The sequence below is a fragment of the Mesoplodon densirostris genome, chromosome 3 (genome assembly GCF_025265405.1).
Source record: "Mesoplodon densirostris isolate mMesDen1 chromosome 3, mMesDen1 primary haplotype, whole genome shotgun sequence".
NCBI classification, from domain to species: domain Eukaryota; kingdom Metazoa; phylum Chordata; class Mammalia; order Artiodactyla; family Ziphiidae; genus Mesoplodon; species Mesoplodon densirostris.
Genome location: NC_082663.1, coordinates 130,067,552 through 130,081,795, shown reverse-complemented (window position 1 = coordinate 130,081,795; position 14,244 = coordinate 130,067,552). Strand labels below are relative to the sequence as shown.

At 45.7% G+C, this 14,244-nt stretch overlaps 1 protein-coding gene across 3 annotated transcripts in view; it reads left to right on the top strand.

Annotated features, from left to right (window-relative positions):
- Positions 1 to 14,244, top strand: part of ANXA6 (annexin A6) — a 54,456-nt gene that overhangs the window by 35,598 nt on the left and 4,614 nt on the right. For 2 of the 3 annotated variants that reach the window (XM_060093672.1, XM_060093673.1), the window contains exons 21-25: positions 4,879 to 4,896; positions 5,683 to 5,776; positions 7,045 to 7,140; positions 10,125 to 10,183; positions 11,534 to 11,656. In XM_060093672.1, the coding sequence (XP_059949655.1) occupies positions 4,879 to 4,896; positions 5,683 to 5,776; positions 7,045 to 7,140; positions 10,125 to 10,183; positions 11,534 to 11,656 (390 nt within the window). The remainder of the gene's footprint in view (positions 1 to 4,878; positions 4,897 to 5,682; positions 5,777 to 7,044; positions 7,141 to 10,124; positions 10,184 to 11,533; positions 11,657 to 14,244) is intronic. The other variant, XM_060093674.1, reaches the window with a different exon arrangement.

The following is a 14,244-nucleotide window of genomic DNA, read 5'->3' as shown; positions in this document are numbered from 1 at the left end:
ATCAGGGGCCCAGGTGGAATTGACCCAGAGGGCGCTGGTCTGGGAGCTTGCTGGGAAGGGGGCCTGAGTGCTAAAGGTCTCAGTTTATTATCTATAAAATGTGACCAAGTCAAAGGGAATGTCCTGGGAGACCTAGAAAGGAAGTTCATCGAGGGCTGGGGTCTTTGTTTTGCTCACTGATGTATCCAAAGTGGCACATGGTTGGTACTCAATATATATGTGTTGTTGAGTGAATAGGGGGGCAGGGGGTTCTCTAGGGTTTTCTGGCTGCTCTGCTGCTACCCTGCTTCTAAGGCTGATGAGCTTGAGGTCTGGAGATGGCTTCTCATGGAGGCTGGACAACTCCAAATCTATTATCCCTCTGGGTCCCCATGGATGGGGAGTCCCTGTTGAGGCCATCTGCACTGTCGCCACTCACCTGTGCCTTGTTCCCGGCATCCTCTGGCCTGGCCCAGGTCCAGGGGTCGGGCATAGATACCACAGCCAGTGTTTCCAGCCCCCTTCTTTTACAGTGGGTGGGTTGAAAAGAGCCCTGATAGACTGGGAGCCAGGGCAGCAGCCCTGTTCTGAATTTTACCAACAGAGGTGTGAAATGTTACAGCACCACCTGAGCTGAAGAATCTAGCTGTAACCCGACAACTACAAAACTATTACAGTGTGTACTGAGTATGATGCTGAGGCTATTTCATACTTTGATATGACCCCATTTTCTTACTGGAGGAAAAGTGAAGCCCCTTACCTATCCAAGGATACAGTTTCTAAGTGGCCACGGTGTGATTTTTAAGCCAGGCCTGCCTGACTCCAAAACCTGCACTTAATACCATTTAATATCCTCCAGGACCCAGTTTAGTAATTTCCCTGCAGCTTCCAAACCAGGTAGCTGCTGGTGTCTAGTTGTCCTGCCCCTTGTTTGGAATACAGTTGTCAGAAGCTACAGGGTTCCATTCAGATAAGGTATTCCAAATGTGTTATAGATATGTTTATGGGGGCTAGCCTGGGAACCCAGTCTAGGGAAGCCCCCCTCTAGACTGGCTTGCTGAGACCACATTTCATCCCCGCATTCAGCAAGTATTTATTAAGTACTGCTGTGAGCAGCCCCATTGTGCCGTTAAGGGTCTTTGAACCTGGCTTCCTCCTGAAAGCTCAACCCAAATCCATCCATCACCCCGAAATTCATCCTCCGGGGAATTCTGCTTGGTGCGTGGTCCGCCTAGGAGGCTATGCTTCTAGTTGCTGCCAGCAGGGGGCAATGGTGGGCCTTGCTGGCAGCCACTTTTCAGGAGAGAAGCCTGGAGAGAGAACCTGGGTGGAGTCAACCAAGGGAGCCAGAGCCAGACCCCGCCCAACTCAGCTGCTTCTCCAGATTCACAGTTGCTAGACCCTGATCTTAGTGTGGACTCATTTCCTTATAGCTAGAAATATTTTGTTTCTCAAGTAATACATATTCTTTTGTAGAAACTTTAGAAAATAAACAAGCAAAACCAAAAACAAAACCCCATAACCTACTACTAATAATAGCTATTGTTAATATTTTAGAATATATTATTCTAGTTGTCTTTTTATGTATTTATAAAAATGGATTCCTGGTTTATAACAGTTAAAAATGAGTATTCTGTGAATACGGTAACATATCATTTTTTAAAAATCAATAGCATCATTTAATGGCTAAATACTTAAGCATCTACCAAACTTCTTTTAAAAAGCCCTCTCCCTGGTAACCAACTCTCATCACATTCATGATTTTTTTCCTTAGATTTCTCGAGGTGAATTGGGAATGCTGGAGGAAAATGTATACAAAAATTGAAGGCATTTCATATGCAGAGCCAAGGTCCCCCAGAAAAATAATGACATTAGTGCTTGACGGTGTGTGCTTGCTGGTTTTACACCTCCTCCTTCCCAGGCTCTCACTCTGAGCATCGAGAACAACCTCAAAATCTGGGTCTGTTATGATCAGGTGACATATGGCCAGTGTTTACCTGTTGCCCCACAGTATTGCAAATAGCTTGCCCTTTACTCTCAGTGTTCCAGTGTGAGCAGTAAATCATGTAAATGATCTAATTATTATAGATCCAGAGTGAAATGAAGAATTGTGGCCATTTTTAGATAATTCAATCTCCAGGTTATTTTTTAATATAACAGCTTTATTGAAATATAATTTGCATACTATCTATTGACCCATTTAAAGAATACAATTCGGTGGTTGCTAGTGTCTTCACAGACTTGTGCAACCATCACCACAGTAATTTTAGAACATTTCATCACCCTAAAAAGAAACCCTGTACATATTGCGGTTCCTCTCATTTCCTCCCAACCCCCCAGCCCTAGGCAACCACTAATCTACTTTCTGTCTATATTAGATTTACCTATTCTGGACATTTCATATAAATGGAATCCTACAATAATTGGCCTTTTGTGGCTACTTTCTTTCACTTTATTATAGTATTTTCACAGTTTGTCCATATCATAGTATATATCAGTACTTTATTCCTTTCCATTGCCAAATAATATTTCATTGTATGGATATATTACTTTTTTTTTTTTTTTTTTTTTCTTTGCGGTATGCGGGCCTCTCACTGTTGTGGCCTCCCCCGTTGCGGAGCACAGGCTCCGGACGCGCAGGCTCCGGACGCGCAGGCTCAGCGGCCATGGCTCACGGGCCCAGCCGCTCCGCGGCACATGGGATCCTCCCAGACCGGGGCACGAACCCGTATCCCCTGCATCGGCAGGCGGACTCTCAACCACTTGCGCCACCAGGGAGGCCCATTACTTTTTTTTTTTAACCTCCATTCATCAGCTAATAGACATTAGGGTTGTTTCTACTTTTTAGCTATTATGAATAATGCTACCATAAACATTTGTGTACAAGTTTTTATGTGCACATATGTTTTCATTTCTCTTGGGTGTATGTCTACGAGTAGAATTGCTGGGTCATGTGATAACTCTAACTCTCGGAGATTAATTTTGGCATGAAGTGGCTCAGCTAATAAGGAAAAGCTTTTGTGTTGAATATCTGGAAAATTATTGTAGTTACCCACTGCATTTTTCATATTACAAATATGATTGTCTTAAAGTGCTTTGAAAAAACAAATATATCTGGGGGTTCTTCTCATCCAAATAAGTAAAGAATCTTTGACAGTTTAGATTCCATTTTGTTTAATTTTTTAAACATCTCCCTCTTTTTAATAGCAATACTAGACTTTTTAGCATAACTTTTAAAAAAAACCTGTGGTAAAATACACATAACACATTGTACAATTTACCATCTTAACCTTTCTGAAGTGTACAGTTCATTGGCATTAAGTACATTCACACTGTTGTGCAGCCATCTCCACCATGCATCCACTGATCTCTTCATCTTGCAAAACTGAAACTCTGTACCCATTAAACAGCAACTACCTACTCCCCCTCCCCCCAGCCCCCGGCAACCACCATTCTGCTTTTTGTCTCCATGAAGTTGACTACTCTAGGGACCTCATATATTTGAAATCATACAGTATTTGTCCGTTTGTAACTGGCTTATTTCACATAGCATAACGTCCTCAAGGTGCAACCAGGTTGTTTTTAATATGGAAAAGTGTAAATAAAAACCAGAAGCATCCCATAATCCTAGTAGCTCTGATAACTCCTATTTGACTTAAAAAAAAAATTAACGTATTTGCATGTTGAGGAAATGTAAACATAAAATTTCAGGAAAAATAAAACAAAATGCAAAAGCTCTTCCCCCCAGTCCTTCTCCTTGAAGGTATCCACTGTCAACAGTATCTTGACTACCCCTCTAGCACGACTTCCCAGTAAATATGTAAGAGTGAGCATACATTTATCTTTTCTCATCTAGATAAAAGGAACACTTATACACAGCATGCTGTACTTTACTTTTCTGCTTAATTTAAATGTAAACTCTCTCCTTATCAGCCCTGTAGACCAGTTTGATTCTTTTTACTAGCTGCGTGGATTTCCATTACTAAATGAACCATTGCCTATTTAACAAGTCATCTAGTGATGGTTTCCAGTTTTTCTCTATTACAGTGAACAATATCTCCAAAGACTTTTGCTGGTTTATTTGTAAGAGAAATTCCTAGCAACGTGTAGTTGCTTGATCAAGCGGTGTGTGCATTTTGAATTTTGATAGACATTACAAATTTATTTAATGAAAAGGTTTCTAAAGCCTAAGGCTATTGAGATGTTTATAAAGAGGATGATTTCAGTCTGCCCAATAGAATAAAGTAGTTGGCAGAGTTTCGGGAAAAAAAGAAAAGGCAAAACTCAGTCTGAGGTACACAGGACTGGCTATATTCTGTTCCCAGGCCCTGCGAGTCACAGCTATTTGCCTAACAAAATAGTGTCCTAACCTCAGAATTTTGTGTTCAGCATAATGTGATGATGAAAATTCACCCTTGTAAGATGACTTGAACAGCTGGCATCTTCCCACCTGATCGGCTGCACGTCCCCTCCAGGCCTCAGCTTTCCTGTCTCCTGTCTGTAACATGAGGGGGTAAATGACAGGTCTCCTAAGGACCCTTCAACTCCAAATGTGGTAAAAGGTGTAGGAAACAGGGCATGTCTCATGTCGAACTTCTCGGTGGCTCTGAGGAGTCGCCCTAGGTTGCCAGGCGTGAGGGGTAGAGTGTCCCATCCTGTGCCCTCCTCTTACCCCTCCCGTAAACACTTTCATCGTGAATTCCCAGACCTGTCCTCATTTTGAGGTCCAGCCCAAAGGTCAGGGGAAGGTGCCTCCTCCCAGCCCCTTCCCTGCCCCCCACTGTGGGACCTCTGCCACCCTGAGCCAGGCTTCCTCACCTGCACCCCAGGGCCCTCTCTCCGGGCCTCCGCTGACTCTTGCCTTCCCCCCTCTCTCTCCTGTCTCCTCCTTGCTCTCAGGTGGCTGCTGAGATCTTGGTGAGTGCCCTGTTCTTCACGTGGATTTTAAAGGTCTGAGTCTGGCTGTGCCTCTGGGTGGAGCTGAGGGGCAGAGTCAGGCAGTGATTTGGGGGTGTGCCCCCCAGGTTCTCTCTCTCCCCTTCAGGGCCTCCAAAGAACCCCGGTGGGTGACATATGGGCCAGGCAAATGTTTCCCAAAACTTCACCACTCACCATCCGCCTGATTTGTGCTACATACCACTAGATGTGAATAATTTTCTTTAAATGGACTCTTTTTATTTTAACCCAAAATGAGTTATTTTAAAGGAAATTTCATATCAATGTAAATAGAACTGATAGCTGGCTAGAAGATCACTGTGGAAGCCTACATATGTGGTGTGTAAAAATATGTTTGCCTGCTTACCCCACTTGGGGAAACACTGGCTAGGCCATTTTTCCTTGCACACGTGCACAGACACACTTCCCCAGAGGGGCTTTCAGAGGGGTTTAAAGATGGAAGGAGAACTCTGAGTCTCCATGCCCAGTGCCTGTTTGCCCCTCCCCTGGGCCCAGTCCTGTGACCCTGAGGCCAGGGTGGAAGTGCTGTGTGCTCAGCTCCTCTGGGTGAGTCCACGGGGTCTCTGGGAACTGGAGCGGGGATGTGGAGTCCGAGGAAGAAGGAAGGGACCAACGTCAGCCTCCTTGGGTGGCTGAGTTAGCCCAGCTTCTAACTGCCCTCGGCCCAGGCAGACATGAAAGTGAATAACAAACGAGGCTTTCTCGTGTCTTCCCTCTCAAATTCTCACCCCGACCCGGGCTCTGCAGGAAATAGCAGACACGTCCAGTGGAGACAAATCTTCCCTGGAGACACGTTTCATGATGATCCTCTGCACGCGTAGCTATCAGCACCTCCGGAGAGGTGAGGCCTGACTCCCTCCCCTTCCCAAGTCAGCAGGAAGGTCCCCTAGTCTTGACAATAGGAGCCAGTTGCCTACCCACCCACTCCTTACCCCAGCAAGGGAGTGTGGTGGCCGATGGGGACCGGGAGCCAGGTCTAGTCCTGGCTCTGCTGCTAACGGCATCATTCAGCCTCAGACCAACTCTCTTCACCTCCTTTGGGAAGCATGTGGGATGCCTGGGATAAGAGATGGCAGGTGGCTTTTCCCTCCAAGGCCAACTCCAGTGGATTGGTAGTGGCTGCCTAGAATGCTGTGTTGAGAAGGATTCGAAGGTTCTGTGTCATGATTCTTTGGTGATGTCTGCCAGGAGCAAGGCGGTGAGGGGTGATAATGACACAAGGACCATGTACACACACAGGCGGCCACGTGCACAGGGCACACCCATATGTGGTGGCCCTGACATTAGGTGATGATGAAGTGCCCTTACCACTAAGACGTGGACATTTTGACATGCATATGTCTGGCACTTGCCAGTAAAAGTGCTTTAGCACAGTGACTAAAAGAACGGACTTGGGAGCTGGAATGCCTTCATTCAGATCTCCCACTTATCAGTTGTGTGACCCTGGGCAAGTGACTAAATATCTATGCCTTAATTCCCTTACCTATAAATTTAGGATTTTAATTCTACCTCACATGACTGTTGTAAGGGTACAAAAAATAAATACACAAAAAGCATTTAGCACCTGGTAACTTCCTTAGTGTTATCATTGTGATTACTTACATTAGTCTCTATCCCGACTTCCCTGGTGGTCCAGTAGTAAAGACTCCACGCTTCCACTGCAGGGGACACGGGTTCGATCCCTGGTCAGGGAACTGAGATCCTGCATGCCTCAGCACAGCAAACAAGCAAACAAACAAACAAAACAAAACAAACCTCTATCCAGGAGGAAGGGGAGGCCCAGAAAGGGGGAGGGTTTCACCCCAGGTCAACTTGGTCAGCTTGTGGCAGAGCTGTGAATAAGACGCATGCTCCTTCTACTACCCATGCCTGGGTTCCTGGAACTTGTCCAAAGCTCTGGGGCAGTGTCTGACTTGATAGAGATTTGACTCAGCTCAAGGCAGCCCTGAGGTCAGAACATCCCTTCCACAACAATCCTGACCAATGCATTTAGGCCTGGGCTGCAACCATACCTGCTGCTGCTGCTGGATTGGTTGGGGAGGGGTGATCTTCCCCCTTTCCTCTGAGTCAAAGCTCACCTCCCACCTCCGGGGCTTCTCTTGGGGCCAGTCTTCCAGGAGTTCGTCAAGATGACCAACTATGACGTGGAGCACACCATCAAGAAGGAGATGTCCGGGGATGTCAGAGATGTGTTTGTGGCCATTGGTAACTGGTGGGGACCAAGGGAGCGGGCTGGGGGGCACAGGGAACATGGCCAGATTCACTGGATGAGTGTGGCCTCTATAGTTTCCTAAGCTACTAGTACTGGAAAATAAGCACTGCCATTTTTTGGGCTCTGCCTATGTGTGATTGGCAGGATAACACAAGAACTTGTTCTGGGCTGCAGGGTAGGATGAGGAAACAGTGCTCTCTGGGGAAGCGGCTGGGAGGGTGATGGCCAGGCTGGCAGGGGTTGCAGTGTCCTGTAGGCCTTGGGCGTGTGTACACACACACACACACACACACACACACACACACACACACACACACACACACACACACACACACACACACACACACACACACACACACACACACACACACACACACACACACACCTACCTTACCCTCCTCCCATCTCCTTGGTTACTCTCATTGTGTAATTTGAGTTCTTGGTCGTTCCCCTTTTGGATCTCAATTTCTCCATGTGTATAAATGGATGAGTAGATATGAGCAAAGGTCAAACTTGTTTTTATTAGTATTAGCGATTAGCAATATCTTATTTATGACTACCAAATGCATTGTATTGATGCACATTTTTTTTCATCTTACCTGGAGGTGTCAGTGGAAGGTTTTCACATAATTGCCATCAATTACAGGGTGCATCTTGATTTCAGGGACTTCAGCTTCGAGAACAAGGTGTTTTAGAACAGATGGAGCAGAGGTGTTATTGTTGTGATGTTATTATTTAACTTTCAGTGGGTCTTTACCACCTGGGAACAATACCTAGGAGGCAGAAGAGCCTAGTGAATCCAGGTAGAGTCCCAGCGGTGCCACTTACTATCTGTACAGTTATATCCACGGGCAAGTCACAGGAACCCTGTGCCTCAGTTTTCCTCCTCTGTAAAGTGGGTGTGATACTAGTACACAGATTTAAATGAGTTAATTATACAACACTTAAAAACATTGCCGGGCCTCCCTGGTGGCGCAGTGGTTGAGAGTCTGCCTGCCGATGCAGGGGACACGGGTTCGTGCCCCGGTCCGGGAAGATCCCACATGCAGCGGAGTGGCTAGGCCCGTGAGCCATGGCCGCTGAGCCTGCACGTCCGGAGCCTGTGCTCCGCAACGGGAGAGGCCACAACAGTGAGAGGCCCGCGAACCGCAAAAAAAAAAAAAAAAAAACATTGCCCCCTGGCACATAGAATGCACTGGCTGAATGTTAGCTTCTCTTATTATTTCCTGCCAGGCACTGTGTGAAGCCAGTTGCACACAGCTTTGGTTGAATCCTTACGAGGTGCTTTTATCGGCTTATTTTACAAAGTGGGACCCTGAGGTTCAGAAAGGTTACATATCAGTAGTGGAGGCCGGAGTCACACCATAGGCCGCCCAAGCCCAAAGCTCACGCTCGGATTAATCACCAGAGTAATTGGTCTATGGAGACACGTCTAGACCTTGCTTTCCTCGTGTTTCTCCCTCTGTCCTCTCTCCCACCTAGACCATGTGTATGCGCGTGCGCACGAGTGTGCATACCGACACACCACTCCACCTCATTCCATCCCACAGCAGGCCCCGGGGTCCTCTGAGGCAGGTGGCGGGCTTCAGGTGCTGGGGAAGGTTTTTGGGGTCGGTTGCAGAGGATGGAAGTTCCTGCCCAGTTTGCTCCTTAACCACACTGAGCCCCAGGCTCCGAGTCAGGGCAGGCTCCTTGGGGGAGGTGATGGGACTGGGGATGTGGATTCGGGAGGTAAAGTAGTGGAAGGCAGACAGCAGACTTCTCCTTACCAGGAGGACAGAGGCACAAAGGAATTCACAGAATGTTCAGAGAATGGGGAACAGAGGCAATGAGAGAGCAGAGGCAGGCAGGAGCTTTGATTTTCAGGCCAAGGAGCTTAGGGTTTGTTTGGGAGGTGGTAGGGAGCTACATAAGGACCTGGGAAGGTCGGTATGTAATGTGATCTTTCCCACGGTTCCCGAGCCTGCTGCAGGGGAGGGTACAGGCCTGTCTCCTGCGTGACTGTGCCCTTGGGATGTACAGCTCCAGCCTCTCGCCCCCTGCCTTCCTGATAGAGACACTTTTATATCCAGAGTCATTCTGGCTTTCTGGTCCTGGCATCTGATTCCTCCTCCTTAAGCTATCTGAGACACCCTCCCGCCCCCGTGAGCTCTGGAGCCTTGAAATCCAGCAGCTGCTGAGGACTAGAGACCCCCAGGCCTTGCGAAAGTGTGGGAGGTTGTTAGGCAGGCAGTATCTGGGGTAGGGATGGGTGGGCAGCAGGGGCTGCCAATGGGGCAAGAGTGGGCAACACTCAGCCCTAGGGATTGGCACCGTGCCCTAAATTATACTGGCAGACGTGCTTTGGCACAGTATTTCAGTCAGTAGTTCTCAAACATTAGGCTGCACCAGAATGGAGTGACCAACCATCTGGGTTTGTGCTAAAACCAGGAATGTCCCAGGAAAAGTGGGATGAGTTGGTCACCCACCTTCTGAGTTGCAGATTCAGCACATCTCGGATGGGGCATGAGAATGTGCATTTCTACGAAGCTCCCAGATGATGCTGATGCCTTCCATGAACTATACTTTGAGAACTTCTGCTCGAAATATTTCTTGAATCTGGGTCTCTAGGGTAGAGCCCAAAACCTGAGTTTTAAACAAGTTCTTCTTTGATTCTGATGGCCTTACAAGTTTGAGGCCCTGTACCTTGGGTTCACGAGTGGTTTCTTCCCTTTGAGTCCTCTACTAGCCTTAGTTAGCTGGAAGCACCTTAGCAGGAAGCGAGTTGCAACCCAGTGAGAGGGATGAGACAGAGGAGACGGTATCAGGAAGAGGGAGTGAAAGCGTCAGGCCCTGGATATGACCCTGGCTTTGGCAACGATCCTGGGCCCAGGTTGCGGATAGAGGAGATGCTACTTCTCTAGCAGCAGTAGCAGCCCATGGTCTGGGCACATCTCCTCTGACCAAGTTCCCTGCGTCTCTTTCCTCCTCCTACCAGTTCAAAGTGTCAAGAATAAGCCTCTCTTCTTTGCCGACAAACTTTACAAATCTATGAAGGTAAGAAGACTTACTTGTCTGTTCCTTTCCCTTCGAGCACTTCTGCCCCCACAAACACATGTGCGCCATCCCCTGGATCAGGAATTGTGTTTGTTTCCACCCATTTGATATGTATCAGCATCTGCCTCATGCCTGGTTCTAGGAGAGTAGTTCTCAACCAGGGTTTACGTTGCCCCCCGGGAAACATGTGACAATGTCCAGACTCATTTTGGTTGTCACAACTTGGGGAGTGTTGCTTTTTGCATCTGGTGGGTAAAGAGCAGGGATGCTGCTAAACATCCTACAACGTACAGGACAGATCCCTGCAACAAAAAATTATCTGGTCCCAGGCGCCAAGGTTGAGAAACTTATTCTGGGGACTCAGGGCTGAAAAAGACAGTCTCTGCCCCTTGGAGCTCACATTCTAGCAGATGACGCAGTGTCTCCTATGACCAACGATCACGAAAGGAAGCAAGTGCTCAGCTCTGGGACTAGCCCTGGCTTCCTGAAAACCCAAGCCACTCTGGCCACCCTCTCAGCCCCACAAGTGGAGTCTCAGCTGCTGACAGAGCCTGCTCAGGCAGTTTGGTAGGAGTGGGCCTGAGAGTCCCATGTTGGTGGGTGTCCACAAACATGACAGCCATCTCTTGAGCCCCCGCCATGTGCCGGCTCTGATTCCTCAACTGGTGTTCAGAGCTCCTTGGGGAGCAGAGGTGGGCCTTGGCTGCCCATGTATTCTGTGTCCTGTATCTGCTCCTTGGGCCCCGTATTAGTTTCCCCGAGCTGCTGTCCCAAATTAAGTGACAACAGAAATGTATTCTTTCACGATTCTAGAGGCCAGAAGTCCAAAATGAAGGTGTTGGTAGGACTGGTTCCTTTTGGAGGCCCTGAGGGAGAAACTCTCCCATGCCTTTCTCCTAGCTTCGGGTGGGCGTCTGGAATCCTGGTGTTTCCTGACTTAAGCATGAGTCCCTCCAGTCTCTGCCTTTATCTGTGTGTATGTCCATGTGTCCTCTTCCTGTAAGGACCCCAGTCATTGGATCTAGGGCTCACCCAAATGCAGTATAACCTCAACTAATTACATGTGCTAAGACCCTATATCCATATTAGATCACCTTGTTAGGTTCTAGGTGGACATGAATTTGGGGGGCACACTATTCAACTCATACAGGCTGTTCTTGCCTCTGTCTGGCCAGTCCTGGCACAGGGGAGTTTGAGTCAGGACTGTTTGTGGAAGACAGAGGCAGGATGTCCCATGCTGGTTTTGGAGGGAAAAGGGAGAGAGGCAGAGGGACACCCATGAGTTCCTGCCTGACCTAACCCTGTTTCTCCTCCTGCCCTGTGTTTCTCCCTGTCGCCTGGCTCCACCAGGGTGCTGGCACAGAGGAGAAGACCCTCACCAGGATCATGGTCTCCCGGAGTGAGATCGACCTGCTCAACATCCGGCGGGAGTTCATTGAGAAATATGACAAGTCTCTCCACCAAGCCATTGAGGTGAGTTGCTGGGTGAGAGGTCAGTGGGGGAGTGGTGAGTGTCAGATGCTTGAACATAGATTAGAAGTCCTTTTTATTCCCAGAATGTTACCTTGTAGAACAGCCAAGACGTTGCTAAATGAGAGGAGACCTGCCTCACTCTTGATACCAAAATAGATTTCAGATGGATGGATCAAAGGCTTATAAAGATTTCCAAATAAAACAAGAGCCTTGGGGCTTCCCTGGTGGCGCAGTGGTTGAGAGTCCGCCTGCCGATGCAGGGGACACGGGTTCGTGCCCCAGTCTGGGAAGATCCCACATGCCGCAGAGCGGCTGGGCCCGTGAGCCATGGCCGCTGAGCCTGCGCGTCTGGAGTCTGTGCTCTGCAACAGGAGAGGCCACAACAGTGAGAGGCCACAACAGTGAGAGGCCTGCATACCGCAAAAAAAACCCCAAAAAACAAGAGCTTTTTTTTTTGGCTTTTTAAAAGCAATTTTATTGAAGTGTAATTTAAGTATCATAAATTTTATGATATTTACTCGTTTAAGGGCATCAGTAGTTTTTAGTAAAGTTAACGAGTTGTACAGCCTTCACCACAATCCAGTGTTAGAACATTTTCATCACCCCACTGATGTCCCTTGTACCTGTTTACCTATTTCCACCCCCAGCCCTAGGCAACCTACAAGTGACTTTCTGTCTCTATGGATTTGCCTTTTCTGATTATTCCATGTAAGTGGAATCATGTAATATGTGATGTTTTGCATCTGACTTTTTTCATTTATGAAGCCCATTTCTTTGATTTTGGGGACTGACCAAAATCTTAAAGTTTGATGCTATACTTGGTTGACAAGACCATGAGGAAGCTCACAGGCAGTCCCATACAGACTTGGTGTAAATGTAACTTGGTAGCACATCTTCATTATTTTTTTCTTCCAGTTTTATTGAGATATAGTTGACATATAGCATTGTATAAGTTTAAGGTGTATAGCATGATGATTTGACTTAGATACATCATGAAGTGCTTATCACAATAGCTTTAGTGAACATCCATCATCTTGTATAGATGCAAAATTAAAGAAATAGTAAATTTTTTTGTGTGTGTGATGAGAACTCTTAGGATTTACTCTCTTAACTTTTATATATAACATACAGCAGTGTTAATTATATTTATCATGTTGTACATTACATTCCTAATACTTAGTTGTCTTATAGTTTGTACCTTTTGACTGCCTTCATCCAGTTGCCCCTCCCCCATCCCCTACCTCTGGTAAACACAAATCTGATCTCTGTTTCTATGAGTTTGTATGTTTGTTTGTTTGTTTTTGAAGTATAATTGACCTACAACACCCAGTTAGTTCCTGTTATACAACATAGTGATTTTTTTCTATGCATTTCAAAATGATCACCATGATAAGTCTAGTTACAATGTGTCACCATACAAAGATATTAGTTATTGACTTTACTCCCCACGCTGTACATTTCATACCCATGAGCCATTTATTTTGCAACTGGAAGTTTGTGCCTTTAATCTCCCTCACCTTTTTCTTTCCTCCCCCTACCAGCTCTCCTCTGGCCACCACCTATTTGCTCTCTGTATCTATGACTCTGTTTCTTTTTTTGTTATGTTTGTTCATTTATTTTGTTTGTTAGATTCTGAGTATAAGTGAAACCATACAGTACTTTCTCTTTCTTACTTATTTCACTTAGCATATGTTCTAAGTGAACATATGGCAAAGATTTCTTTTTTTATGGCTGAGTAATATTCCATTGTATGTATATACCACATCTTCTTTATCCATTCATCAATTGATGGGCACTTGGGTTGCTTCCATATCTTAGCTATTGTAAATAATGCTGCTATGAACATAGGAATGCATATATCTTTTCTAATTAATACTTTTGTTTTCTTTGGATAAATACCCAGGATTGAAATTGCTGAGTCATATGGCAGTTCTATTTTTAATTTTTTTTTCACATGACAATTAAAAATATGGTGACTTTATTTCTATCTTCTTACAGTCCCCAGTATCACACCTGGTAAGAATCTTCATATTTATAACACAAAAATATCTCAAGAAAGCATGTTACAAGACAGTATATATAAGCAACAGTTTGGCAGAATTCTAGTTCATATCCCCCCCAAAAAAATTTTTTTAAATTCAAAAATGACAGTTAACTTTATCTAACATATGTTATACTTACTACTTAAAATACCATGCTCTAGTTAAATAATTCATCAATAACACTGTATACAAATAAAATATTACACAAAATGTATTTAAGAAAATGTTTTGGTATTTGATCTGAACAATAAATCAAAACACAGGCACTTCTACACTGAGACAGGAAAGCAGTCACTACTCAGGATAATAATTTTGTATAAGCAACACATAACCATATGGCAAGAATAGAATTCTGCAGTTTTAAACTGACAAACCACTGATAAAAAGGTCTGCCACTTTAATCTTTTCACTTAAAGTTCAAAAGTTACATATGCTTTCCTGGTTCACAATGAAAAATCATAAACACAATATGGTTGCCAGGGTCAATTCAATCTTCAGTTTGAAGATTATGGAATCATACTCATTATTTTCAAATACTGAAAAAGA